The 27142-nt window shown below is 39.1% G+C and overlaps 1 protein-coding gene across 1 annotated transcript in view; it reads right to left on the minus strand.

The window, feature by feature from the left end:
* Positions 1 to 1356: 1356 nt before the first annotated feature.
* The window catches only part of ANO2 (anoctamin 2), a 183267-nt gene continuing 157481 nt past the window's right edge, over positions 1357 to 27142 (minus strand). Inside the window, exons 20-24 of the mRNA XM_085234124.1 lie at positions 15609 to 15761; positions 15431 to 15483; positions 13420 to 13601; positions 6054 to 6159; positions 1357 to 4990 (exon numbers count right to left, since the gene is read on the minus strand). Coding sequence (XP_085090250.1) covers positions 4709 to 4990; positions 6054 to 6159; positions 13420 to 13601; positions 15431 to 15483; positions 15609 to 15761 — 776 coding nt within the window. The 3' untranslated portion in view covers positions 1357 to 4708. The remainder of the gene's footprint in view (positions 4991 to 6053; positions 6160 to 13419; positions 13602 to 15430; positions 15484 to 15608; positions 15762 to 27142) is intronic.

A 27142-nucleotide genomic window follows, 5' to 3' on the forward strand; every position in this document is an offset into this window, starting at 1 on the left:
GCATAGAAGAAACTCTCTGATCAAGAGCACATTAAAGACAAAGGAAGGAAGACTTCCATTGATTCTATTGAGGTCTGAACCAGAAAATCATGGACCATGCTAGAGACAGACATGATATAATCTCAAGATTTTTAAACTGTGTAGGACTAGGACATCAGAGAAAACACCTTAGAAAATGTAGTGCATGTGAGTAAAATAAATGCTGTTAATGACTGCCTGAAGAATTGGAAAAAAGTAAACCTTCAGGACTGTGATAACAAGATGAATAAAATTCCATAGAAATAAACAGTTTTAATTAGATGATTATGTATGAACAAAGCTATTATTGGGCTGTCTCAGGAGTTACGGAATCTTCTAAATTTTAACAACTTCACTGACGCTGTGAAGAAGATAGTAAGGCAGCTCATTAATTAATGAAATGATTCATAGTTTAACAATCAATAATTATTGAGTACATTTCTACGTTATGGGAACTATAGGAAATATTCAGAGTTTTGGTAGTTCTGAGGGACTTAATATAATAATATAAAATAAAAATATAATAATATAAAATATAATAATATAAAAATATAATTAGACTTAGAGCTAATAAATCAAATTAAATGAGAGAGTGTCTGAAAGCCAAGGGCCTTACTCTAATGCAGAGGCGAGACATAAAGTCAGGACAAGCAGAAGGAAGGGGAGCCTCGTCTCGTGACCTTGCCAGGGGCTTTATCTCCTCTCTGAACACAAAGTCCTCTGGGGTATGTAGTTCTTCTGGGACAGGTATCCAGACTGGGAGAATTAAATCTTTAACTCCCAATGCATTACATGATGTTATGATGTGGAATACCAATAGCCCAAAATCGTAAAACCATGACACAGTGATAACAGGACATTGCAGATGTCCATGCAGATTTTGACAAGCATGGCACACAGATTCTTGTTCATGACTGGCAAAAATGCATAGCTAATTTGTTTAACTATGTTGAAAAAGCTGAGAATTTGCTCTGTCAAATACTGCTATTGTGTATTTTTGTTGTAGTTTTCAGGAAAATAAATAGATATTACTTTCAGAGCGATCCACTTACTTCCTTTTCCTTTCTTTTCTAAGTGCAGTAGAAACAATTCCTGCTGCTACATCTGAAAAACTGATGTTACCAGACGTGACATATATATGGCGTGGAGGAAGTTACCTACAAGAATGGGTCACACACACACAAAATAAATAAATAAAATAAATTAATAATAATAAATTGTTTGTAATTTCTTCTCAAAAGCAAAAGAATTGTACCAGGTGGAATATAAGGCCATCTATGCCTAGTTAAAGGATGAGAGTGTGTAACAGCAACAGAACAGAACAGCAACAGACTCTCCTGTAGTCAAAAGTGTTTATTGGTAACAGTGGTAGATACCATGCATGTTGAAGTAGATATTTCCAAGCAATAATTTAACAGATATACTTCCACATACGCTACCTTTTTATTCCCTGGACTATGTTTAACTAGTTTTTAATGCCATGAAAGATCAAATTGTAGGAGAGGTCTATATAACAACGTTTTTCTACTTTCTGAGAATGCTGAAAAAAATTACATTGATACTTCTACTAGTGATGATGCTTTAAAAAGAGGGCAAGTCTCCTTTAAAAAGGCATGATGGAAAGGGGTAACATCCCCCTGCAGCTTCGTTTAATTTTTGGAAGCCCTCTTTAAAACTGGAGATAGCCACCGTGGAGAGGTTAACCTGTCTGTATGGATTTGGATTCTCTAACTGAATGGTGCTTAAGTTCATAGTGTGACTCAGAAGCAAGGAGCAAAAACACCTTCAATCTGAGTCAATTTATTCTCTTGAATAACTTCAGAAAGCTGTTTTAATCTTGCACCAGCAGCACAAAGGAGAAGCTGTGGTATGTGGAACAACAATCTCTGTTAGTTACCATAAGATTCTGCTAGCAGTAGAGAGACTAAGAAGTAGAGACTCTTTACACTGCCTAATAATTACATCAGGACCAGTTATATCTCTGTTAAAGCTTTATATTACAGTCATTATATTTTTTTACTTCCTGTTCTCACTGTTCTGAATAGATATGTGTTATGTATGTCCCTCTTAATGCCACTAGACATGAAGCCTAGAATGTGGGTTCAGTATTTTGTGACTGTATCCAAGTAGCATTAAATATTTATACACAAAGGGATGTAGATTTTCATCTGTTTGCACTTACTGTTGTTTTTATTCTTACTTTACTGTTGGAATTATTGGATGGATCTACTAAAATCTGAACAGAATGTTTAGAGGGATCTGCACAAATTTCTTCTCTACTTCCTTTTCTCCTTTCTTTTGCAGAGATTTTAACTCATTTTCATTGCAAGGAATCACAAAAGCTCAGAGGCTTTGTAACTGCTTTGCATTTCTACTTGCATTCCTGCTCTCTTCTTCCCTAGAGAGAGCTTTCCATACATGTCTCTTGAAGTAGTCATTGTTTGCTTCTGAAATACATGTAATAGTAAGGGGGTACTTTGTGTCTGGACTTACAAGTATACTAATGAAAAGGGATCAGATAAAGTCTTTCTTTGTCCAAAGGAGAAAAGTTAGAAACTGGGAATGAATAAAGAATCAATCAGTGATCTACAGTTACAGGAACTGATGGAAATTAGTATCAGAAGAATCCAGAGGCTACCACAGAAGTGTAACAATGAATGCAGTCCTCAGGGACTGAGGTCAAGCAGCAAATGTGCAGGAATTTTCAGTGAAAGAAATCTCAAGAGAAACACAGAAAGCATATCACAGGTAAAGATAACTGAGCTGTGTGTGTCCTGCTTTTGATATCATAATAGATCCAAATCTGGACATCAGCTGTGTTTGCTGCAATGCCTCTTTCCCAGCCTTGTTTGGGTGAGATATACAAATCTCAAGAGAAATTTCAGAGCATCAGGGTATGTCTGCCTGCTTCTGTAGTTCCTTTTGCTAGGAAATCTAGAAGCACATTATCACAGAAAGCATTTCAGTTGCTCGTTACAGAAATTCTGTGCCTAATACATTCAACTTTGGCATAGTTTTTTTCTGACCATTTCTGAGTGACTCAGAATTTTTTAAAAGGGTATTTCCTGGTAGAGAGAAAGTGTGCAGAAATGGTTCCGTTAAGAAGAGTCTTCACTTTGACTATGTTGCATCCAGTTTGTTACTGGAAAAAGAGTGTAACTTATGAAACTCATTCTAAACCATGCATGTACTTCTGCCTATCTGAAAAAAGAAAAGGAGAATAAAATATTCTAAAGTTCTTGCTTGACTGTTATTTCTGCTGTTTAAAAACTTGACTTTTCTCCCCATCTGAGACATTTTGCTTTGAAGAAAGTTAATTGAATCAGTCAACTAGAAGTGTAAACCACAACAAGTAGACAGTTCCAAACCCTCAGATCTCCCTACCAAAATACTACATAGTGCAAATGAGATCATAGTTGTCATTAATATCAGCTGACATAAAATACGGGCCCTTAGATTCCCTGACAGGGCTTGTTGGTCCTTTGAAAGTAAAATAAGAGCCAAGAATTCGTGCATTTCTTTCAGACAGCAGTGTCAAGATGAGATGGGTAGCCAGTTTGCCAGTGCCTTTCTTTCTGAGGTAACTACAGAGGGAATCTACCTGAATTTTAATAGCTATGTTGTGATCATATCAAGTGCATTCTCTGATACACAAGATGCAGTATCATGACTTCTGTGCCTCACAAGGATGTTGTTTATCTGTCTGCAGGTGACTGTGAAGTAATCATACTAGGACAAATCTTAAATTGTATTTAAAAAGAACAATTTCCTGTAATTTTCCTACCTATTGGAATCACTTATGAACACCAAATATATACACTGTCAATAGTCTACATTCATTACATTGTTTCAGAAGGTCTTCAAATCACTCATTTTGGAAAATATGTATAAGAAGGAGTAATATAGTACGGCACAAAAAAAATTATACTGTCTGCATTAAGTTTATGTGAGAGAAGAATCAAACATGCAGTTTTCTGTTCAGGACGATGAATAACAATGAGCTTTCTAGTTCTAGCAGCTTTACTTAATTCTGATGCATACATTGTGGCCTCTGCTTATTATCACATGTGTTCAGTGTCCTGCAAAGCAAAATATGATATATATGGAGATATATAGGAAGTCCTCAGTTATTTTCAGTTCCTTCTGCTTTCAAAGTTGAGTGCACTTACCAGTGGCCCTGAATGCTCTGCCATGACATCACTAAGTGGCAGTACAAGTTAGGAAGGCACATTAACCCCCAAGACTCTACATGTTTATCAGCCATATAGTGACAGCTAAAAGCCATGAGACCATGTCTTGTGCACATTTCAGTAGGGTTGGTCAGATCTGCTAACAGACAGATATTAGGGCAGAAATATCCCTTCCATCTCCCATTCCTCACAGGGAATGTGTTCAGGGACTGCATAAGTGAGAAGCATTCCTGCTTACCTACTCAGTTGACATGCACCACTATGGGGACCAGCTACAGACTCAACATAGCCTATATCCTGTACTGGTAAACTCTGAAAATGTAGAAGCTCAGATAACATATAAAATGTAACAGAGACACTTACATATGGAGTTTCTAAAAAAGAAAAAGAAGCATCCTTTTTTGTTCCATTTCTTCCTTAACTGTTTCTCTCTCCCTTTCTTTTTTCAGAATCACAGCACACAGTAAAAAGTTATTGCAGAGGTTATCCTCCTTATGGAGTCATACTTCTGTGTGCTGTGAGCTGAAGGAGGCAGTGCTGCCTTTCTGACTCTGATTAAACTGAGAGAAGCTTGCAGCTCGGATTCTTTGGCCTTTGGTCCCACTTTCATGTTTGCTCTTGTCACATGTGATAAAGCTTTCAATTAATTTCAGTTTTTTGTGCTCTTCCTTTAAGAAGAAGTCAACAAGCACACTTTTTTCCTTTTTGATTTGTTCACTGATGTCCTTGGGGATGTCAGGAATCATCCAGTCAACCAAAATACTGAGGAACATCACCAAGTTCTGCAAACATAGAAACATACATGAAAGAAGAAGGAATAATACAAAACACCTTCCCTAAAGCAAAACCAAACCTGAGCTATAGGTATGATGTATATATCAACCACACTTTCCTGAAGTCACATAGTATTATATGGTTAATGACAGCCTTCTTTCAGAAAATCACTCACATTTGTATGCAGTTCCATCTTGGTGGTAAGACTGATTTAAACATGTTTCCATCAGATCGAAAAAGGATTTGACTTGGATTCATCAAATAGATGGCCTAAGTAGTTAAAATAGTCTTATTCCTCACAGAGGTTCAAAGGTATTCAGTTCTGAACATCAAGTTTGTTATTACTGAAGAGCAGCATTGCTGGAAGCATTTTTCTACACCATCATACCCATTTAGCTTTAAATGTCTTGCAGGTCATGGAAAATTTCTGAAGTCAGAGTAAAGAAGCAGAAGATGGCAATATAAACCAGGCAAAACTCTCAGGCACACTTAGGAATATTTGACAGATGAGAAGAAAATACAGGCAGATTTCAGTATCAGGGATGACACTGATTAAACTGTTAAGAGATCCCAGGTCAAGGAGGAGTACAGAAGGTTCTTGCCATTCAGAATATAAGCCATGACAGCAAATCAATGAACCAATGATCTTTCCATGCTGGGGGAGAATGTATTCTGTTGACTTATAGAAAGTAACAAAAGATCTCGGTGGATTTATTATTTCTGTTTATTTCTTGTTATGTGTAAAAAATACTATTTCACAAGCCTAGATAGTATTTGTGCTGACTCTGAGACAGCCCGCTTACCTGAAATGTTCAAGATCCTGTGCAGGCTGTGTAACTGCTCTTCCATGAAGAGAGAGAAAATTAAGGAATTATGCTACGCAGCTCCAAAGGGAGAATATTTGCTGCAGCCTAACGACACCTCAGAAAGACCAGTAAACTGAGTACAAGCAAAACAATTTGAATATTTGCAAGCAGAAAAACTCTATTGAAGATGGGCTTCTTTGGTATGTGCCTTTCTATCTCTAATAAATATTCCTGTGAAGAAAATTGCATAGCTTAACAGACTTACCTGAAATAGAATAACAAAAGCCAAGCGAGCAGATAAGACTGCCCAGTACTGTTTAGAAAACTCATACTGATTTTGGGACCAAGGTGGTTCTCTGTAATCTTTAAACCTGTCAATGAAAACAATTCATTTATCACAAAATTCCAGCAATATTGTCCTATACCAACTGCTTTGATTAACACTATTTTCCAATGACAAAATCTAAGGAATGAAATCTTCCAGATGTTTCTACTTTAAACTGTATTATATAATACAACTCTAGAATTATAGCTGGGCTATTGCCACTGAATGTAACCAAGAGCAGAATATTGTTCTAGTGTTGGACATTTTCAGATTTTTCTGAGTTCAAAATGTGTCATTTATTTTGTAAATTGATCTCAGTATACAGGGAATAAAGTATTGACACTTAGGCAGAAAGACAATCCAAGGCATTCTCAGACAAAAGGTGACAAGCTTGCATTCATCACACCTGAGTTCACTCTGGGAGTAAATTATCCAATGTAATATCTGATTCACATTCTTGCGGTTCCTGCCTCTGCATAAATGACAAGGCAAACCACAAGAAAGGCACTTCCTAAAATATCTGACTAGCCTTAGATAACATAAAACAGAGCCTTGATGGCTTAGTGCAAAGACTGATGCTTTTAGTATCACCATGAATCATTTGGAAATAAACAATAGACTAATAGAAATCACAGATGCTCCTAAATTGGAAAAATTTGCAAGTAGCGGGGAATATAGAAAGCAATAAGAAATACAGACAGGAAACACAATGAGCAAAATCTGAGAACACATAAAATAATTAAAAATAAAACAGCTGAAGGATCTTTGAAAGCATAAACATTGAAAGTAAATGCAATAAAAATAACCTTCAGCTTGTAGTGGTCTGGTTGACACAAGTTTGAAATATAGCAAAGTATGGCAACAGGTAAGTATTACTTGTGAATATATAAACAGAAGGCATGATGGTGTTGTGAGGTATTATCCCTTCTCTGAACAGCTTAGGTAAACCCCCACCTAGAATTTTGCATTCAGCCATTCAGCTGTGAGGATTTCAAAGGAAAAAGAAAGAAAAAAATCTGAACAAAAACAATAGAAGGAACAAACTGGAAGGAATTCAGCAAAAAAATGGAGGAGACTGGTTCACCAGAAGAGATTAAAGAAGGGCACATGTATTGCTCTGTTTTGGGAAGTAACAACCACAGTTGAAAATGATAACTACGCAGAAATTGTGCCCTTAGGACTGACAGAGACAACTGAATGCTGTTCAAAGAGTTTGGCTAGGAGTAATGGGATGAAATATTTGTTTTGAATACCACAAAACTCTTCCTGACAGTAGGATTCATTAGATTGTGAACATCCCTCCATCAGAGGATAATGAAGAAAGTTCACATATAAAATATGTCAGATTCACTTTGCAGGTGTTCTTACCAAAATTATCTTCAAGTTTTATACACAAGATTTTTACATATTAAATTACACATTTTCAAAAACCCCCAAACTCATAAGTAATTTAGTACAAAATGCTGGACGTAATTCCGAGTTGCACCTTTTGTAGAAGGTACCTAGGTTACAACCAGTGATGCAGAAAGGGAGGAGGAAGAAGAGGAGAAAAATTTAAAAGAAGTTTGTTTTTAATTTATGAAAGCAGTACCTGGGTTGGATTACACAATATCCCAGCATACACAGTATCCCAGCTTTCATTCCTATCTTATTTTGGGTTTGTATTTGGCTCTATGCTATGCCTGCATTGTGAGATTTCCCTCTTGCAATCTTTTGTACATGTAATTCCATTTGCTGCTGAAACAAGTGTAACAGGGCTGCAGTGAGGGCTAGAAGTAGTTCCATTGAATTTAATATGCTTGAATAACAAAGCCGAGGAAAGCTACCGAGTTTGTTGTGGAATAGGTCTAGCACTATAAACCAATTCCAGTCTAGGAACTGAGCAAAGGTCCACCTGGAATGATCACCAGCTGTGGTGGGCTTTCCATTTAATGTATTTGGAGATTCACAAACCATAACAGTATTGCAGGACATTAGATCCTGTAAAACGCCACCTGGCCAAGTGGGAAATTCTGCTGCTTATGATGTTGATCAACAGTCAGCAGAACACTAGCAAATGATTAATGGTGAAAGGTGGTGTTGTCAGAGCTACAGACAAGATATGTGGGCCTTGGCTACCCATTTCTCTTTTTAATTATTTTTTACCATGAGAAACTTTGAAGTTCAATAACCTAGGTCTTTTGTAATTACTACATTCTACAGGTAATTTCTTGGAGGGTGGGGAAGGTAGAGGATGGACAGAGTCCTGTATTTTCTCTCATCTCTTCAATTCTTTGCTTTTAAAATGCTTCATTCAAAATGTATGCTATAGGGAACAAACAGTTGATACTCCAAAGACTATTGCATTTTAAAGAGCAAACAACTCTTAATACCACTTTAATTCCACTTTAAAAAAAAAAAAAAAAGCAGTAATCAATTATGATTTTAAGAATAGAGCACAGAATAAAGAAAACTGCACACTGAAAGTAGAGAAATGTTGGGGAAGTTAAGTGAAATCAGAAAAATCAGGCATCACTTGGACAAAACTGATCTGCAGCTAGAGGTAAAAGAAATATACAGAGAAAGAAAGAAATATTTAGCAAGTAGATTGTTTGTCAAAAAGAAGAAAGACAGAAATAATCAGAATTGTGGATTGTGGGTAGGTAGTTGGAAATGCAAATGAATCTAAATAAGCTGATCTGTTTAGTCTCCTTTTAAAGCCAGTGTTTAACAAGAAATTGAAGACAGCATTACTGAATCAATAGGAAGTAGTGTTTCATCAGTGCAGAGATATATAAGAATTGTTCATAGAAAAAATTAGAATCCAATACTCATCACTGGGTGTAGGTTAGATGAATCCAAGGGCATTAAGGATATTAATTATTTCAAAGAGACATTTTATAAATTTGCTCAATATGGAAGCAGAGTTATGTTAAGGGAAAAGTCCTCGTAATTATCCCCTATCTTCTGCATTTTTTCCTTTCAATGTAACCAGAATGTTTGCATGTACTCCATTATCATACCTAATTATAAAGATTAAAAGGACTAGAGTTATGTCACATAACTTAGCAAGGTTTGCTTTGAATTTTGCTCCAGAAAAAAAAAAAAATTACAATAATGTTGTGTGTCTGTTTGGCACTACTGTAATGTTTATTTGGAAGCAGTGTGAAAGAGTTCACAGCATTGTATTAAATGCTGCTCAAAATCAACAAATGTATTCTGTATTTTTGATGGGAGAGTTGTTTTTGGTTTGCTGTCGTTATTTTTAAGATACCTTAATCTTTGGCAATGCCCATAAAGAGCAAAATTCAGGCTTATTTTAATCACGTTTATCTCTAGAGATCACAGAAATCTAAGAGAGGTCAACTTGTTCCCAACATACTTGCCAGAAGCAGAAAAACAGATTTTTTTTCCTGCTTAAGGAACAGGGCTTGTTGCCTGTCTCCTGGGACACAAGCAAGATACCTCCTGTTTTATCTCAATCGTAGTTCCATACAAAGTTGCGACTAGGAAGATGCAAATGAGGTGGGCTGATAATGAAACAATGAGTGGATATCTTTTCATAACTGTTTTCTGATAAGGGCACAGAAATAATTTCATAGTTGTTTCTCATTCAGAGTAGTATGTGGGCATGTTTGCAATCTATTTATTTATTCATTAAATGGTAGCACAGACCTGATATTCCTAGGCAGTGACTACTCTTATACCTAGTGTGTATTGTTCCCTTCCTGTATTTCACCTCCTCCATTAAACCCACAATAATCTGAGAAGTGAATTTCCAGATACACTGGTAGAGTCATACTCCAGAAGAGTCCAGTAACTGAGACCAGGCAAACAGTTGCAAAGTTAATACAGCAAAGTCACAACAAAGTGAGAGGTTCATATGGATGGAGGTATTTGCCGAAGAAAAATGCACACTAATTCTGTAATACAAATTAAAAGGTGCTAAGAACTGAGACCAATAAAGAGCTACACAGACTTACAAGTGGCTGAGACAAGTATAGAGATGCTGCACACTTTCATGTTTAACATAATGCTAAGCAATAACTCATAGCAAATGCTAACATAGGAAATAGCAAAGCTCATGGGAACAGAATAATGAGCGAAGAAAGAAGAGAGCCCTGAAGCTTAGGACATTTTACTTTGTCTACCATGAGTAGTTTTATATGCAGGAGAGCATTTATTTTCTCTTTTTGTCTGCTCTCAGCTCTCATCTGACTACATAAGAGGCAGCACAGATTCCTTCCCAGAAGTTCCTATGACTGGGAATGAATTTCCTGCTCTATTCTCTTTTCTTAACTGCCTAAAAGTTAGTAATCATAACCATATGCACTCATCTAGCCTTTGTCTGTAGTCAAAGTAAGCAGGTATATACATTCCATAGGCAATCTTGGAAGACATGCCCAAGATAGAGGGCATTTACTCTGTGCATTTACTCTGCCTCCAGTGACCATGGGAAAGAATATTTTCCATGGATTACAGCCAGGTGAGACAAATACCACAGCTTAATATCAGTGTGATCCTAAGCATGATTATATTTTACCTGTGCAGGAGTGGAAGATAAGCATGTGCAGACTACACCAACTTCTAGACTTCTTTCTCAAAAATGATTACATTCAAACATTTAATATTTTATGTAAGATGGGTATTGATGGGCCTCATGAAAGAACTTCCTTCCACCCCTCCTCTAGCAATATCAGCAAAACTCATTATTTCCTAAGAAAATCAAAGAATCATAGAATGGCTTGGGTTGGAAGGGGTATCAAGGATCATCCAGTTCTAGTTCTCCTACCATTTGTAGGTTGCAAGACACTACACCTGTCCAACCTGACCTTGAATGCCTTCAGAAATGAGGCATTCCACAACTTCTCCACACAACCTGCTCCCATGCCTCACCACACTCTTGAGTAAAAAATTTCCTCCTAACATCTAATCTAAACATCCCCTTTTAGTTTTAATCCACTGCCTTTTGTCCTTTTACTATCAATCCGTGCAAAAGTACTGGAAGACCACTGTGAGGTCTCCCTGGAGTTTTTTCTTCGTCAGGCTAAACAAGCCCAGCTCCCTCAACCTTGCTTCATTGTAGAGGTGCTCCAGCCCTCTGAACATCTTCATGGCTCCCCTCTGGACCCAATCCAACATCCTTCCTTTACTGGGGCCCCCAGGCCTGGACGCAGTACTCAAATGGGGTCTCACAAGGACAGAGCAGAGGGGACAATTACCTCCCTTTCCTTATGAGCCATTCCTCTTTCAGTGTAGCCCAGGATATTGTTGGCCTTCTGGACTGCAAGAGCACACTGCTGGCCCATGTCCAGCTTTTCATCCACCAGGACCCCCAAGTCCCTCACTGCAGGGCTGTTCTCAGTCAGAAAAATAAGCATGGTAAAAATTGATTTAGTAGCAATTAGGTATGTAGTCTTAATTCAGAAATATGCAATCATATAGAAGCAAGGGAACATTTTTGGCTACTTCAGTAATCTAACTAGAATATGATCCCTTAAATTATTTATCAATGAAAAGGGGTAGACTGCTCCAGAAGGCAATTTACAGAACCTAAGTTAGAAGCCTAATTACAAAGCAAGTTTCTCTCTTCACTTTCAGATGGTGGCTTGTCTTACTTTATTTTTAGAAGAGTAAACCCAACAAATAAGTAAGACCAATTGTATTATTTATTTATTTGTTGAATTGAAATGTGTGATTTTTTTCAGGTTTTTTTTTTTTTCCCCTCAAGAACTGTAAGATGAAGAAAAAGCTTTGGCAAGACAGACATGTGCATTCCAACTAGCTTTAGTTACAAGCTTTCCATGTCACTCTGAGAGTGTCTCTTAAAGATTTGTGGAAGAGATAAATAGTCATAACTTAACTGCAATCCTATTAAAAAAATCTGGCTGCCTTAGAGATCTGTATCTACTCTCTAAATACAATTTATTTTAAAAGTTACAAATACAGAAGTATATGGATCACTGGAAGTAATAGTGGGAGAAATATATCCGTATATTGAAAACAGATTTGTCAGTGAGAATAAAGTCAAGTGAATGGCAGGAAGAATTCTTAAGTTTTATTAAGAAAACACTCAATTCTATCTTCAATAACTACCAGTTTTTTTTGCCAGTATCTCAGGATTCAATATATATTGCAAGGAAAGGTGCATCTGATGTGAATTTCACCTGTAATATTTGTCTGATCATTCTGCTCTTCTTGGTAGTTAGTTTTGCAACCCTGCTTTGCCACTGATTTGAGAGAATATGCTGACAGATTTTCAGAATCCCACCTGTTTAACACTTCAGTGAAAATTTGATCTCTGAGTAAGACAACGAAAGCAGGAGACCCAAAATCTGAGTTGGAGAAAGGAGGTTGGAAAACACAGAGGTGAAACTAGTTTTGGGACTAGGAGAGTTACAGATGGTTTCCGTCAGGAATATGAGATTCAAAAACCATGGCATGTATCAGGAAAAAGAGAGGATGTATGAGAACATATCTCTCTGTCAAAACAAAGGAGACAAATTTAAGACGTCTGTGTAGTAAAAACCATATAAATTAAAGCTCTCCTTCAAAGGGAAATGAAAGAGAAAAATTTGCGATGATCTCTTTTGACTGCAGAAGCTAAATACATTGTGATTCCAAGAGAATCCAAAAGGAAAGTGGGCCAGGCTGTTGACTACAACGCTGACCATAGGGCTCAATTTTGAACAGCCTTCAGCTGTATCACCTTGAAGCAGTTCCCTGAATTCACGGATATTTTTATGGAAAAGCAAGGTTACATTAACAGTGTTGGAACTATTATAGTGATTTCTCTTATAAACTGTAACTGTTCCATAACTATTTCCACAGTACGGTTTTCTGCTCTTCCTGAGGAGTAGTGGGCTAGATATTTTCAACATATTTATTAGAAGTTAGACCTTGTTTCCCCAGCCTGAAAAGATGAAATTTAAGCATAAGATCTGTGTATAGGGGACAGTGTAGGTTTTAAAGATAGAGCATATTGAAAACTCAAATCTCCTAATGCAAACACTGAGCTTAACAAAGAGAAGGAAAGTCTGGTTCTAATTAGTGGGAATCTAGTTTAAAAGCTGAATTTTGTCCTTAATGAAAATTGTTTCTTACACATGTGGAAAGGATTTTTTATTTGATTAAGTCTGCAAAATTGTATATTTTGCCTTTTAATATGTGGGAAAACTCATTCTAAGCATCTTCTAACATTGGGAGAATAGTCTAAAAGCAGTATTCTTAAAACTCACCTTTTTAAGACACAACTATTATCAGTTCCTACTTGGGGAAACTTTTGTCTGTCAAAAGAAATAGAAAACTATCATCAGAAGTACTTTACCTGCAGAATAAAATGTCCTGTGCAAATGGGGAGTTTTCTGGTTGTGTTCCAGCCTTGAGATGACTGACATTGAAGTATGAGAGCGTGTGATTGATGAAGCCATGCATGCTTCCATTTTGACTATATGCGTATTGATACATAAGGCGTGGAATGAAATCAGATGTGACAGCAATTACAAAAGCCTGACACACACACACACACACACACAAATGGAAAAAAAAAAAAAAAGAGAGACAACACAGTGAATCTATGTCTAATGTGTCTCAGATTAAATTTATTTAGATGATAGTTTTCATGTTCAAATAAGTTTGGAAGAGTGATGAAGTGCAAGTTAAATGGACAGACCTTGTATTGGGGTACAATCACTGGGTGATTATATAAACACACAGTGATTTGCTTTGTGTCTGCAGGAGAAAGCAATAGTTAGGGAGATGGCATATATCTCAGATCATAGAGTAGCAAAAACAACTCATCCTTTTACATTTCTCCAACTTTTTATTCTCTTTCAAGCCATTAGAAGCTCTTTAGCTTTAAAGTGTAAGACATAATAGCTGGTTGGTATATTCTGAAGCATAATTTGGTATTGATACACAGTGTCATCTCAGTTAAATCATCTGAGTGTAAAGTAGTCATCCTCTACTCTCCATTCTGGAGCAGGACTTAAACATTTGGCACCACTGGATCTCATGCTGGAATAAAACTAGTGTAACTGTGAGTGAAAGATCACATCAACAAGAATTATCAGATTTGTTCGGAGCTACATGTTGCTAAATCTGCATCAATATTATACAGATGCAGAAAAGAAACAGATCTGGGCATTCAATTTTTTTCATATTGGGCATAAGCATATTTACATTTCTGTCAGCAACAAGTAACTAACTGATATTTCAATTAAATTTAAGAATGTTTAGAATTTTTTTGAGACAGTAAATAGTCAAACTTGCAAAGTTATTCAGATAAAACCAAGAAGCTGCAAAAATTTGCTCATCCAGCACAGATCAGTTATGGAAAGCCTGAAACCTATGCCTGACAGCAACTTCATGGGTATGTGCAAGGCTGCACAAATGTCCTGCCTTAAATCCTGCAAGCTGCTAACGCCCTAAGTGAACATCTTTGACTCATATCAAACAACTCTGCTTCTTTTGAGGTATTATAGTTGCCTAAGTTGTAATGATAGCTTACAAATTGATACAGAATGCTGCTGTGCTGGAAGTTATTTTATTAAATAAATTACATAGCACCTCTGCACACATTCTCCTTTAGTAATGACAATTAGCTACATTTCAAAAGTGCTTTGAAATCTATGGATCAAAAAGTCATAGTATTAAAACTAAACTCCTTTGCATGAGTTTTTTTTTAATCATAAAGCATACATAATATTTTTTCTTAAGGAATACATGTAGAACAATAAGCATAATAAATCTGTATACCAAACATATAGGTATTCTACATATATAATCAGTTTCGTTCTATTAAAGAATATATTTTCTCACTTACGTTTTGTAGCTTTGAAAATGTGTGAGCCAACTGCAAAAAAAAAAGCTACTCTTCCAGAAAAACTCATTCTGTGGGAGAAATTATACTTATTCCTCCATATTTGTAAAAATCAGAACAAAAAATAACACTTACTTCTATCTGGGGGCTAGAATGCACTTCTAGATTTTATTTTTACAACCTTTTCATTTGTATCAATAATTATAATAGCAGAGTGACAGAAAAATTATGGCAGCAAACAAGTTGAAAAATCTTTATCAACTCTCTGGAGTGTTGTTTGTTTAGATTCCATTCATATGAATTATTTTTATACGAATTGCTCTTCCTGTCCTATCTATCATAAGTGTATAGAAAATGAGGTGAGTGAATGGTCATCTCTTTCATAATTCAGATTCTGTTTTACACTTCCACAAGAAAGGACTGGATAACTTAGATTTTATTATATTTTACAGCGTTTAAGAATCACTTTTACATCATGTCAGAGGAATAATATAAGCTCCTAAAATCACATACTTACATTAATGATAACCGAAAGCTTTCCGATACAACTCAAAATGTTATACCAAATTCCTGTAAGTGAAAAACAGAACTTATTAAGAGGTTTAGTAATATCTTTTTTTTTTTTTTTTCTTTTTTTTCCCCCCTCCTTTGAATACTCGGTATTCTCATCATTTTAATGTTTTTCCATTACTTACCTATATCTTTTGCTCTTACTGTGTCTGGCCTCCTTAGTTCTGTAACAAACTTTTTTGCATCAAGCCGAACTTCTATGATATTGTTCAGAAGAGCAAAGAGTGGTGCCAGAGGAAAGGAGGCAACAAAGAGTGTGACAAAGCCGAACTGGATAACTGGAAGACAAACATGTATTGTTCTCAGATATATTTTGAAAAGAACAGGTAAATACAGGTGACAGTAAAATGTTGTGAGATTTACGGGTGATAAAACCTGCAACACTCCACTTTGCAGCTGGAACACAGCAGTATATATTGGAAAGCAAGGCTATGAAAGAGATGAAGGTTTGTCACTATGTTTTATGAATGGTTCTAATAATCTACTGGTATTGCATCAACACAAGCCAAAGTAAATAATAAATTTAATAAAGAACAAGGACTTTGCAGTGTATTCTGCTTTCCTATATAATCAGCTGAATGTGATGCTACTATTCATCTCCAGTGTTTACCCGTAGGAAAGTGATACTTTAGGGAATATCACTAAGGAATGATACATTAAAGGAGGAAATCTACAATAACTTTATATCATCACAGCTTCCTTTGGAAAATTTGGTGGCAATATAGCAAGAGTAGCGTATGAGAACTGCTGAATCACAGCCTGAACCTCTGATCACCTGAGGCGAGCAATGGGTCAGCCCTGAGAGCACAGTTGAAGGCAATTTTCACCTGTGCTGCCAGAAGGGGTGGAGCCTTGCTCCACCTCTCCTAGACCCCATTTAAGAGCTGACTACAAGTGGGGAAGGATCTTTTTTGGAGATTGCTCCTCTTGGAGTCTTCTCAGCAAGCCTAGGACAAGGGTAAGCTTTCCATCCATTTTTCTTAAGGATGATAACCCGTTTAGCCTATATTTCTTAATTATAACAGATGTATATTCATTAATTATACATGTGGTGAGCCAGCAGGCCAAATATACTAAAATTTACATCATGTCCTTTCTTTGGAATTTCTATAAATGGGTTAGGGGGGAAGAACGTTACCTACTAGATGAAATGATTCTGGGACAGATCCTTGGATTTGTGGGATCTCCCTACTCTGAATTAGCAGTTATCACTGAAAAATGGGTTCCCCTATGCTTTATGGGAAATATTTCCCCATGTCGCGTGGCAGACTACTTTCAAGGACTTAAAGACATACTAATCATGAAAGAATGACAACTAGCTGCCTCTGCAGTGGCATGGACACTATTAAATGCTTTAATTCATGCTGAAATGAGAAATAATACTTTAGAAAACGAAAACCAACTTTTGAAAGACCGTATTGAAAAGTTAGAGCAAGAACTTGGCATATTAACAGGGAGGAAACCAATTCTGCATCTTCCAATAGGTCAAGTTTGTAACATTTCAAAAAACAATGACCAGACTCTTCAATCAACACACTTAGTTGATCAAGAAAATAAAAATTCTAAATTAGATCTCAAATCTCCAATTCCAACAAATCCACTAGAGGTCCATCCTGTCACAACTCAGAAAACAAAAAAAATACAGGATAGACTGGCAGGGGCGTTGCCTAATCCGTGGCCCCCTGCCCAGACTTATTTGCATGTAACAGCCCAGCCATACACAGCAATGGACTTGATGGATTTAGTGCAACGAATTCAGCAGAAGCCTAAAGAAAGTGTGCCAGCTTGATTATTAAAACTGTGGGATTCTGGGGCAGAAAGTGTTTTGGTGAATGGCCCAGAAATAGCCAAGTTGGCCACCATTCTGCTCTCAGACAGAAGTTATATGTGGGTAATCAATGTCTTAACAAAAACATTCTATAATAGAATGGTTAATGGTGACCTGCTGCATGGTATGGCCAAATAAATCTGATATACGTCTACATACAGGGATGTGGTCCTCCATGGAGGACCTTCAAAATTATATCCATGAACTAGGCATAAGGGAAACAATTTACGAAGACACATTTGATGGCCCTGATATGGTCAAATTCTCTGCAGGCATGAGAGACTTAATTCTACAGTAAGCTCCCTCTCATTTGTATGGTACTTTGGTCTCTGTATTAAATCCCCTGGTGACCTCAGAAGCTGTAGTCCAGCCAGCTGCCCAGTTAGTGGCTGACCTAGGAGAAACAACGCCTGCGGACTAGGCACAATATTTGGACATTAGAAGAAGCTGAGGTCATGCCAGTGATTAAAACCAAGATGCCGGCTACTCAAACTCCTCAATCAGGACCCATAAGGGTCTCCCGAAAATAAATGTTTAATGATTTAATTTGGGCTGTGGTTTAATTTGCTAAGATTGACCACCAGCCCAATCATGTCCTTCTCCAGCTTTGGAGACAGCTAAAGGACAAACAAAAATTTCAGAATCTACCCTAAGAAACCAAGGGTAAGGGTTATAGAGAGAATACCAACAACAACATGGAACCTAGAAGATTTCATTGATCCTAATAGGGGGAAAAAAAAAGCCTCCTCAGGGCCATGATGCCTGAGCTACCAGAAACGAAAGAATTGGCATAGCACAATTCATGGTGGGACAAGGGATATTAGTCCCCCTAGGGCCTCCAGATGGGACCGGAGGCCCTAAGTAGAATTAACAATTTGCTGGTCCTGAAAAAATATTCAGAGAGTTATGGTGTTAGTGAACATTGGAGCAGAAACACCAATTATCTATGGAGATCTGACTAAATTTGGTGGAGACAGAGTGATGATTGGTGGTTTTGGGGATAGACTATTCCTGTCACACAAACATGGTTGAAACTCGGGATTGGGTGTCTCCCACCCTGGGAGTATAAAGTGTCTATTGCCCTAGTCCAGGAATACATCCTGGGCATAGATATTCTATGGGGTCTGGCTCTCCAGACAACCGTGGGAGAGCTTAGACTTTGACAGAGATGTATTAGTATCCAGGTAGTGCAGGCAATATTAAGAGGCCATGCGAAACATGGGCCTATTTGCCTGCTGATACCGTGCCGGATTACTAATGTAAGGCAGTGTAGACTCCTGGATGGCTTAGATGAAATATCAAGAACGGTGCAGGAATTAGAAAAAGTGGGTGTTATAAGACCTGCTCACAGACCATATAATTCCCCCATATGGCCAGTGCGAAAGTCAGATGTCACGTGGAGAATGACAGTGGATTACAGAGAATTAAATAAGGTCACGCTACCTATTCATGCGGCCATGCCCAATATTGCCTCCCTATTGGACATGTTGAGTAGGAAGATAAAAACCTATCACTGTGTCCTAGATTTAGCAAATGCGTTCTTTAGTATCCCAATTGCTGAAGAATCACAAGATCAGTTTGCATTTACGTGGGGAGGCAGGCAGTGGACCTGTCAGGTCCTGCCACAGGGGGTATGTGCATTCACCAACATATTGTCACAATCTAGTGGCGTGTGACCTGGCTGATTGGAGAAAACCTGATGATGTTAACCTGTATCATTATATTGATGATCTCCTGTTGATATCTGACTCACTGGAGGCAGTAGGACAGGTGGCAGATTCATTAAGTACCTATTTACAACAGAAGGGATGGGCTATAAATTCCCAAAAGGTGCAAGGTCCGGGCCCATCTGTAAAATTCCTGGGGGTGGTTTGGTCAGGAAAGACCGAAGTACTACCCAGTGCTGTCATAGATAAGGTTCAGGCGTTCCCTACAACATCGAAGCAGCTGCAAGAGTTTCTAGGTATATTGGGTTATTGGCATTCTTTTATACCTAACCTAGCGCAGCTGCTAAGGCCACTGTATAGACTTACAAAAAAGGGGCAGCTATGGGATTGGGGAAAAACAGAACAGGATGCTTTCCAACAGGCAAAACTGGCAGTTAAACAAGCCCAGGCATTGGGTATATTTGATCCTACCCTCCCAGCCGAGTTGGATGTTCACGTTACTCAAGATGGCTTCGGTTGGGGCCTGTGGCAACACCAGAGTTCTGTTCTAACCCGCACTGGTTTCTGGTCTCAGGTCTGGCATGGAGCAGAACAAAAATAGTTTTTGGCTACCTATTCTGCATTACAGTTAGAGCTGATAACTCAAATGGCTGAAGTTACAGTTAAGACCACTCAGCCGATTCAGGGGTGGATGAAAGATCTTACCCACCTTCCTAAGACGGGGTGGCCCAACCACAAACAGTGGAACAATGGGTTGCCTACCTCAGCCAGAGGAGTAGTCTGTCTTCATTACCATTAAAAGAACTTCAGAAGATCCTGTATCCAGTGACATGTCACAGTAATGCACCATAAGAAACATTGGTCACTCCACCAGGGAAGAGCCCTGTTCAGGAGGGAAAGTATCCTATCCCTGAAGATGCCTGGTACACAGGTGGGTCTAGTAAGGGCAACCTGAGCTAGTGGAGAGCAATGGCATACCATCCCTCCACTGAAACAATCTGGTTTGATGAGGGGGATGGTCAGAGCAGCAAGTGGGTAGAACTGTGAACCGCATGGATGGTTATAATAAGGAACCCAGTGATGGTATCCTGAATATCTGTACAGATAGTTAGGCCATGTACCAGGGGCTCACTCTTTGGATTGCACAGTGAGCGACCCAAGAATGAACTATGCACCCCTGACCAATCTGGGGCAAAGACATGTGGTTAGACATATGGAATACAGTGAAACACAGGACTGTACGTGTCTACCACATTTCTGGTCATCAGCTCCTACAGTCAGTAGGAAATGATGAAGCTGACATGTTGGCCCAAGTTCAACATTGATTGAGAATTCACCATCTGAGAACATTGCCCGTTGGTTACATCAGAAGCTGCGACATGCAGAACAAAAGTCAATGTGGGCAGCTGCTAAAGCATGGGGACTGCCCACATAGCTACCTGACGTCGTCCAGGCGTGCCGGGATTGCTACGCTTGCTCTAAGATGAGACCGAGATTGCTGCCTGAAACAACAGCCCATCTTGCTAGAGGACACAATCCTCTCCAGCGATGACAAGTCAACTACATTGGGCCCCTTGTTTGGTCTGAGGGGGCGAGATATGCCCTGATCTGTGTCAACACTGCAAGTGGGCTACTGCAAGCCTATCCAGAACCAAAAGCAAACCAGGCATATACCATCAAGGGACTCACTAAATTTATGTCTGCCTATGGGACACCTCAGGTCATCCAGGGCAACCAAGGGACTCATTTTACTGGTGCAATGATACAGCGCTGGGTAGAAGAAAATAACTCCGAATGGTGATTCCACCTGCCATATAATCCAACAGGAGCAAGCCTCATTGAACGTTATAACGGTATTCTTAAGGTTGTCCTGAAGACAGACTCCCAGTCCCTGCAGGGGTGGACAAAAAGACTCTATGAAACCTTGTGGGACCTGAATGAAAGACCCCAAGATGGCAGACCCAATGCCCTGAGAATGTTACAGACAACATGGGCTACCCATGTGGGATCCAAATTATGGGCACTGATCATCAGGTAAGACCCCAGATTGGTAATGAAAATAATATTCTGCTCCCTGCCCCATGAGAATTTAGATCCTGGCACCCATAGAATAAAATGGCCTTGGAAGGTGCATTTGAACCGAAGTGGTGTGGCCTACTTGCACCTTGGGGGAGATTATTAGAGGTGGGATGCTCAGTAGTCCCTCCGGTAATAGATACATGGCCTACAGATACTGTGGTCAACACTCTAACCTTCATTGCGAAAGGGACTCCCATCATGTCCCTGTGGCAGATCAAGACACCCCTTTTGGTGCTTGATATAGTTATGCAGCCGCAGACATCTGACCAGAAAGTGTGGTACGGGCAGCCAGGACAAGCCCCAGTACAAGCTGAAGTACTGACCCAGGATAGAAATACGGCCTGTATCTTTCCCTGGAGAGCAAACCTTCCCCTCCTGGTACCCCTGAAACATCTGTATTACTCCCCACAAGTCTTTGAGCCTTCAGGATCACTGGAAGAAGACAAATGCCATCAGAGCATTCCAGTGTTACTGTCAGATCACATGCAACACCTCCTAATGACAACATGCCTCCAGTAACATCATCGAGCACTGGCCCATAAAAGAATATGGACATTCACTGATTGTCACTCATCTTGAATTGTATCAACATGCTTCGTGACAGATACTGTATAATCATTGCCATGTATCAGATCTCTGTAATAGAGAAAGCTTACCCGTTAGTTGACTCAATCACTTATGTTGTGATATCAACTCATGTTGTGAAGGGGTGGAGTGTATGAAACTGCTGAATCACAGCCTGAACTTCTGATTGATCACCTTAGGTGAGCAATGAGTCAACCCTGGGAGCACAGGTGAAGGCAATTCACCTGTGCTGCCAGAAGGGGTGGAACATGGCTCCACCTCTCCTAAACCCCCATTTAAGAGCTTACTACCTTTAGGGAAGGATCTCTTTGGAGATCACTCCTCTTGGGGTATTCTCAGTGAGCCCAGGACAAGGGTAAGCTTTCCATCCATTCTTCTTTAATGTGGTAACCTATTTAGTCTAACTTTATTGTATATTTCTTAATTATAACATCCATATATTTGTTAATTATACAAGTAGGAAGACAAATATTTTCACACATGAGACTGTGGTGCCATATGGCATTTTCCTCCTTAATTGTGTTGATATTCTCCAAAATTAGAGATCTGCTCAAGGTCTTAGCAAAATAGAATTCTATTTCAGTGCTTTTTTTTTTATTAGGGTTCCAATTTGGGTAAAGTAGCTAGGTAGCAAAAAGCACTGTCCCTAAAGAACAAGTAGTATTTCAACAAGTGGAACCATCCTGAGTTCTCTGTGCTTACCAAAACAGATATGCTACTAATAAGCCTGGCTTCTTCCATAAGAAGAAAATAACCAAACAAAAATTAAACATCTCTCACCTTGAAGTAGATGGCACGTTATTTCCACTGCTAGACTACCAATAACACAGGTTTCAGCTCAGCACCAATTGTATAAATAAAAAAAACCCTATAGTTTTCTATGTGAATTAGAGCTGTTTTCTAGGTCATAGGATGACTTGTCTCTATGCAAACTCTCTTCTAAGTAGCTGAAGAACTAACATCACCCTGTAAAGCACAATACTGACAAAACAGTATTTTTCTGAAACTTCTCAGTTCTCTAGAGATGATAATGTGAGAATAATGTAATAAAAGAACAAGTTCCTTCAATAAAGCTTCTTCAGCTTTTGAGTGGGTAGAGTATCACTAAGTCACTTGTCTTTCAATGGCACATTCAGATGCATAAAATTAAACCTGTCTGAGGGAATTTCATTTATCCATAATTAGAGCCCGGAAAGGTCTATCACTCTTTTACTCTGAGGCAATGAGAAATCAACAAACTGCCTAAGACTCTTCTTTCATGAAAAGGAGGCATAAGCAGTGAATGTTACTTTTGAGTCTGGATCATTCTGTTGTGAAAATGATACACTATTTTAATGCAATATTTCAGGGAAGTGAGAGAGGTTTTTATTACCCCAGAAAACCAATGAAGAGTAGAAGAGGAAGGGGACTAAAGATATGCTGCCCGAATGCAAAGTAATTTGAATAAAATTAAGCATATGAATCTAACCATGGAATTATATAAATAGCAGTATGAAATAGGGGTTAGTGTTAGCACTATACACTGTGGCATCTTTTTCATCAAATCTCTGTGAAAGTTCTCCCTCTACTGTGGCGCTTTTTGTGAAAGTCATGCCTTGTCATAGCTTAAGTGTTTAATTTAAAATCCTTCTCTTAGGCACTATAGTAGCAGCCTAAAACTAACTGATTTTAAAAAAAAAAAAGCTTTATTCAGGATCTTTTCTTGCACAGGATCTTTCGTGTGCACAGGCTGCAAGTCTTCTAATTTACTTTCCTGTATTTCTCTTGCAAGTGATAAAATATTTGCATGGTAAACTATTATCTGTGTCTTACGTATGTCCTTTTGATTTTCATTCTCATTGCTTTGCTTTGAGATAGAGTATGTCCTTACATGGAAGAACTTCAGTGGATTGGCCAGGGGACCCCATGCAGACAGGCAAAACTGTGATGAAGCTGTGACAAAACACTATGTAAAGAAACACAGGGTGGATAAGGGAGACCCAGTCCTCTCAAAGTGGGAAGAGAAGAGTTCCTGACAAGAAGCGGCTCTGATGCAGTGTAGGCGGAGATGTGAGTGATGGCAGCCAAACCTCTATGCATACAGAGGCAGCTCTAGGGAGGGCAGTGACCTGGAGCACTGTGAAGAGGACCTGCAAACAGGACATGATGTGTATGGTGTGGTGCAGCAGTTTGAGCTGCAGCTAATGCAGGGAGGGCATATTCCTCCTCCCCAGTGAGGAGGCCAGCCCATTTAACTCTCATCGCCTTCTTGGTGAAAGTAGACAGATCATGTTCTCCACTTAGGCAAAAGCCATTGCCAAGAAGGCTGCAATCCAGACTGAACACCTATGCAAACATGCAGCCATCCAGGTCTCTGGCTGCAGGTAGCGGCTGAGCCTGGCATGGGTACTGGGAGGTAGCAACTCTATCACCTGCACACAATATGAACAGGTGGATGATCTAGTCTTGGTAGAACAATTAAAGGAGGACATAGAATGTCAGAGAGCGTGAAAGTGAAAGTCTGGTAGAGCTGAAGAAAATCTATCCAGAGGGCTTTCTAGCTTGAAGCAGTCAACCCCACCTCAAAAGACAGTGCCTGCCAAGAACAAAAGAAAGGTGATTGTCATAGGTGACTCCCTTCTGAGGGGAACCAAGGCCCTGCTATGCAACTGGACCCTACTCACAAGGAAGCCTGCTTCCTCCCTTGTGCCCAGGTCAGAGACATCATAAGGAAGACCCCTAGTCTAGTACAGGCCTCAAATTATTGCCCACTTCTTGTATTTCAGGTAGGTAGTGATGAAGTCAAGAGGAAAAGCCTGAAGGCTACCATGCAGGAATCTCAGGCATTCAGGTGGTTAGTTTACCGGTGCAGGAGCTCAGGTGGCATTTTACTTGATCTCTTTGGTAGCAGGGAAAAATACTGAGATGAGCAGGAAAACCCACTTGATCAACATGGTTGAAAGGCTGGTGCCTCTTTGTTTCTTTTGGTCTTAAGGCAGTTCATCAGGCACCAGGTCTACTGGTGACAAAAGGGGCCCATCTGGGTGAAAAAACGGAAAAGGATTCCAACCAGGATTTGGCACAGCTCATTGATAGGGCTTTGAATTGCATTTGAAGGGGGAAGGGGTTAAGACCAGGCTTGTTAGGGATGAGCCTTTGAGCAACATTCCAGTATCAGAAGTGATATCAATTGCCCAGCTGAAGTGCATCTCCACCAATGTATGCAACATGGGCAACTAACAGGAGGAAGAAGTTACAAGAAAGAAAATGACTTGCTGCCATTACAGAAACATGGTGGGATTATTCCCATGACTGAAATGCAGTAATGGAGGACTATAAGCTCTTTAGTGGGGAATAGGCAAGGAAGGAGGGGTGGTGGGTTACATTAGGAAGCATTTTGATTCTGTAGAGATCAATACTGGGAATGAGAAGGTTTGATAATTATAGGCAAGGATCAGGGCGAAGGCCAATGGGGCTGACATCCTGGTGGGAGTCCAACCAGGATGAAGAGACAAAGCATTCTTCAAGCAGCTGGCATAATTCAGGTGATTGGTAGCCTTTGCTCTTGTGTGAGACTTCATCTTAACTGATAACCCAGAGAGTGGTGGTGAACAGAGCTAAACACAGCTGGCAACCAGTCACCAGTGATGTTCCTCAGGGGTTGTGTCTGGAGCTGACCCTATATAATATCACTATTGAGAATCACAGAATCACAGAATCACAGAATCACAGAATCACAGAATCACAGAATCACAGAATCACAGAATCACAGAATCACAGAATCACAGAATCACAGAATCACAGAATCACAGAATCACAGAATCACAGAATCACAGAATCACAGAATCACAGAATCACAGAATCACAGAATCACAGAATCACAGAATCACAGAATCACAGAATCACAGAATCACAGAATCACAGAATCACAGAATCACAGAATCACAGAATCACAGAATCACAGAATCACAGAATCACAGAATCACAGAATCACAGAATCACAGAATCACAGAATCACAGAATCACAGAATCACAGAATCACAGAATCACAGAATCACAGAATCACAGAATCACAGAATCTGGAAGAGAGGATTGAGTGCACCCTCAGTATGTTTGCAGATTACATCCAATTAGGAAAAAGTTTTGATCTGCCTGAGGGTAAGAAGGCCTTACAGGGGGGTCTGTATAGGCTGGATCAATAGGCTGAGGCCAATTGTATGAGATTCAGCAAAACCAAGTGCCAAGTCCTGCACTTTGGTCACAACAATCCCATGCAATGCTACAGGCTTAGGGAAAGGCAGCAGGAAGAGTGTGCAGAGGAAAATGAGGTATTAACTGACAGCCAGCTGAACATGAGCCAGCAGTGTGCCCAGGTTGTCAAGAACACTAATGGCATCCTGACTTGTATCAGAAATAGTGTGGTGAGCAGGGAGGTGATTGTCCTTCTTTACTCAGCACTGCTGAGGCCACACTTCAAGTAGTATTCTGTTTTGTGCCTCTTGGCACAAGAAAAATATTGGGGCCCGGAAGGACAGTGAAGCCAATGAAAATCTGGAACACAAATCTTATGAGGAGGAGGTGATGGAACTGAAATTGTTTAGTCTGAAGAGTAAACTCAGGGGAGACACAGCTCTCTACATCTACCTGAAAGGAGGTTGTAACAAGGTGGGGGTCAGCCTCTTTTCCCTGTTAGCTAGCAATACAATCAAGCACTAAGGGCTTTAAGTTACACCGAGGTAGATTCACGTTGGATAAGTGGAAAAATCTATTCTAAGGAAGAGTGGTGAGGTATTGGAATGGACTGTCAATGCAGGTGGTAGGGTCACCATCCCTGAAGATTTTCAAGAAAAGGGTAGATCTGGCACTGAATGACATGGTTTAGTGGGCATAGCTGTGATCAGTTCATTGTTGGACTAAGTGATCTTAGTGGTCTTTTCCAACCTTAATGATTCTGCAATTCGATACACTAACACAGAGACTTTTCAAAGCATATGACCATTTTACCCTTGAAATCATACTTTCCTGAATATTTTATATTCATAGTCAGGAAAGTTAAGTAACAAAGAAATAAAAACATGTTAGAGTAATGTCCCCAAAAAAACTGTGAAAAGCTTACAAAAATACGCAGAACTAAAATATGCCTTATTTGGTTTTATGTCAATTTAGCTGGAATAGAACTGGAAGGATTCAATTAAAAACAACCACAAAAGAGGCATTTGCAATGCTTCAAGTATAAGCCACATACATTTGCTTTAATGAAGCTTGCAGCCCTTTTTATTCACTGCCTGGGAAAATTCACTTTTTTCTTTTAAGTTCATAAAAGAATATTCAAGGTGTGCAAAGGTCTTCTGTATAACTGCTTAGGAATGTCTACTGAAAAGTCATTGAAAAGTCAATGCCAGCAGTATTTGTGTGGCCCTCTTAAAATCTCTTCAGTGTTCCAACCTCCTAATAGTAGCAATCTCGAATTCTGCAGACACCTGCTCAGTTACAACAGAACCATTTACACCACTTCTATCAT

Source organism: Meleagris gallopavo, chromosome 1 (assembly GCF_905368555.1).
Source record: "Meleagris gallopavo chromosome 1, MGAL_WU_HG_1.1, whole genome shotgun sequence".
NCBI lineage: Eukaryota > Metazoa > Chordata > Aves > Galliformes > Phasianidae > Meleagris > Meleagris gallopavo.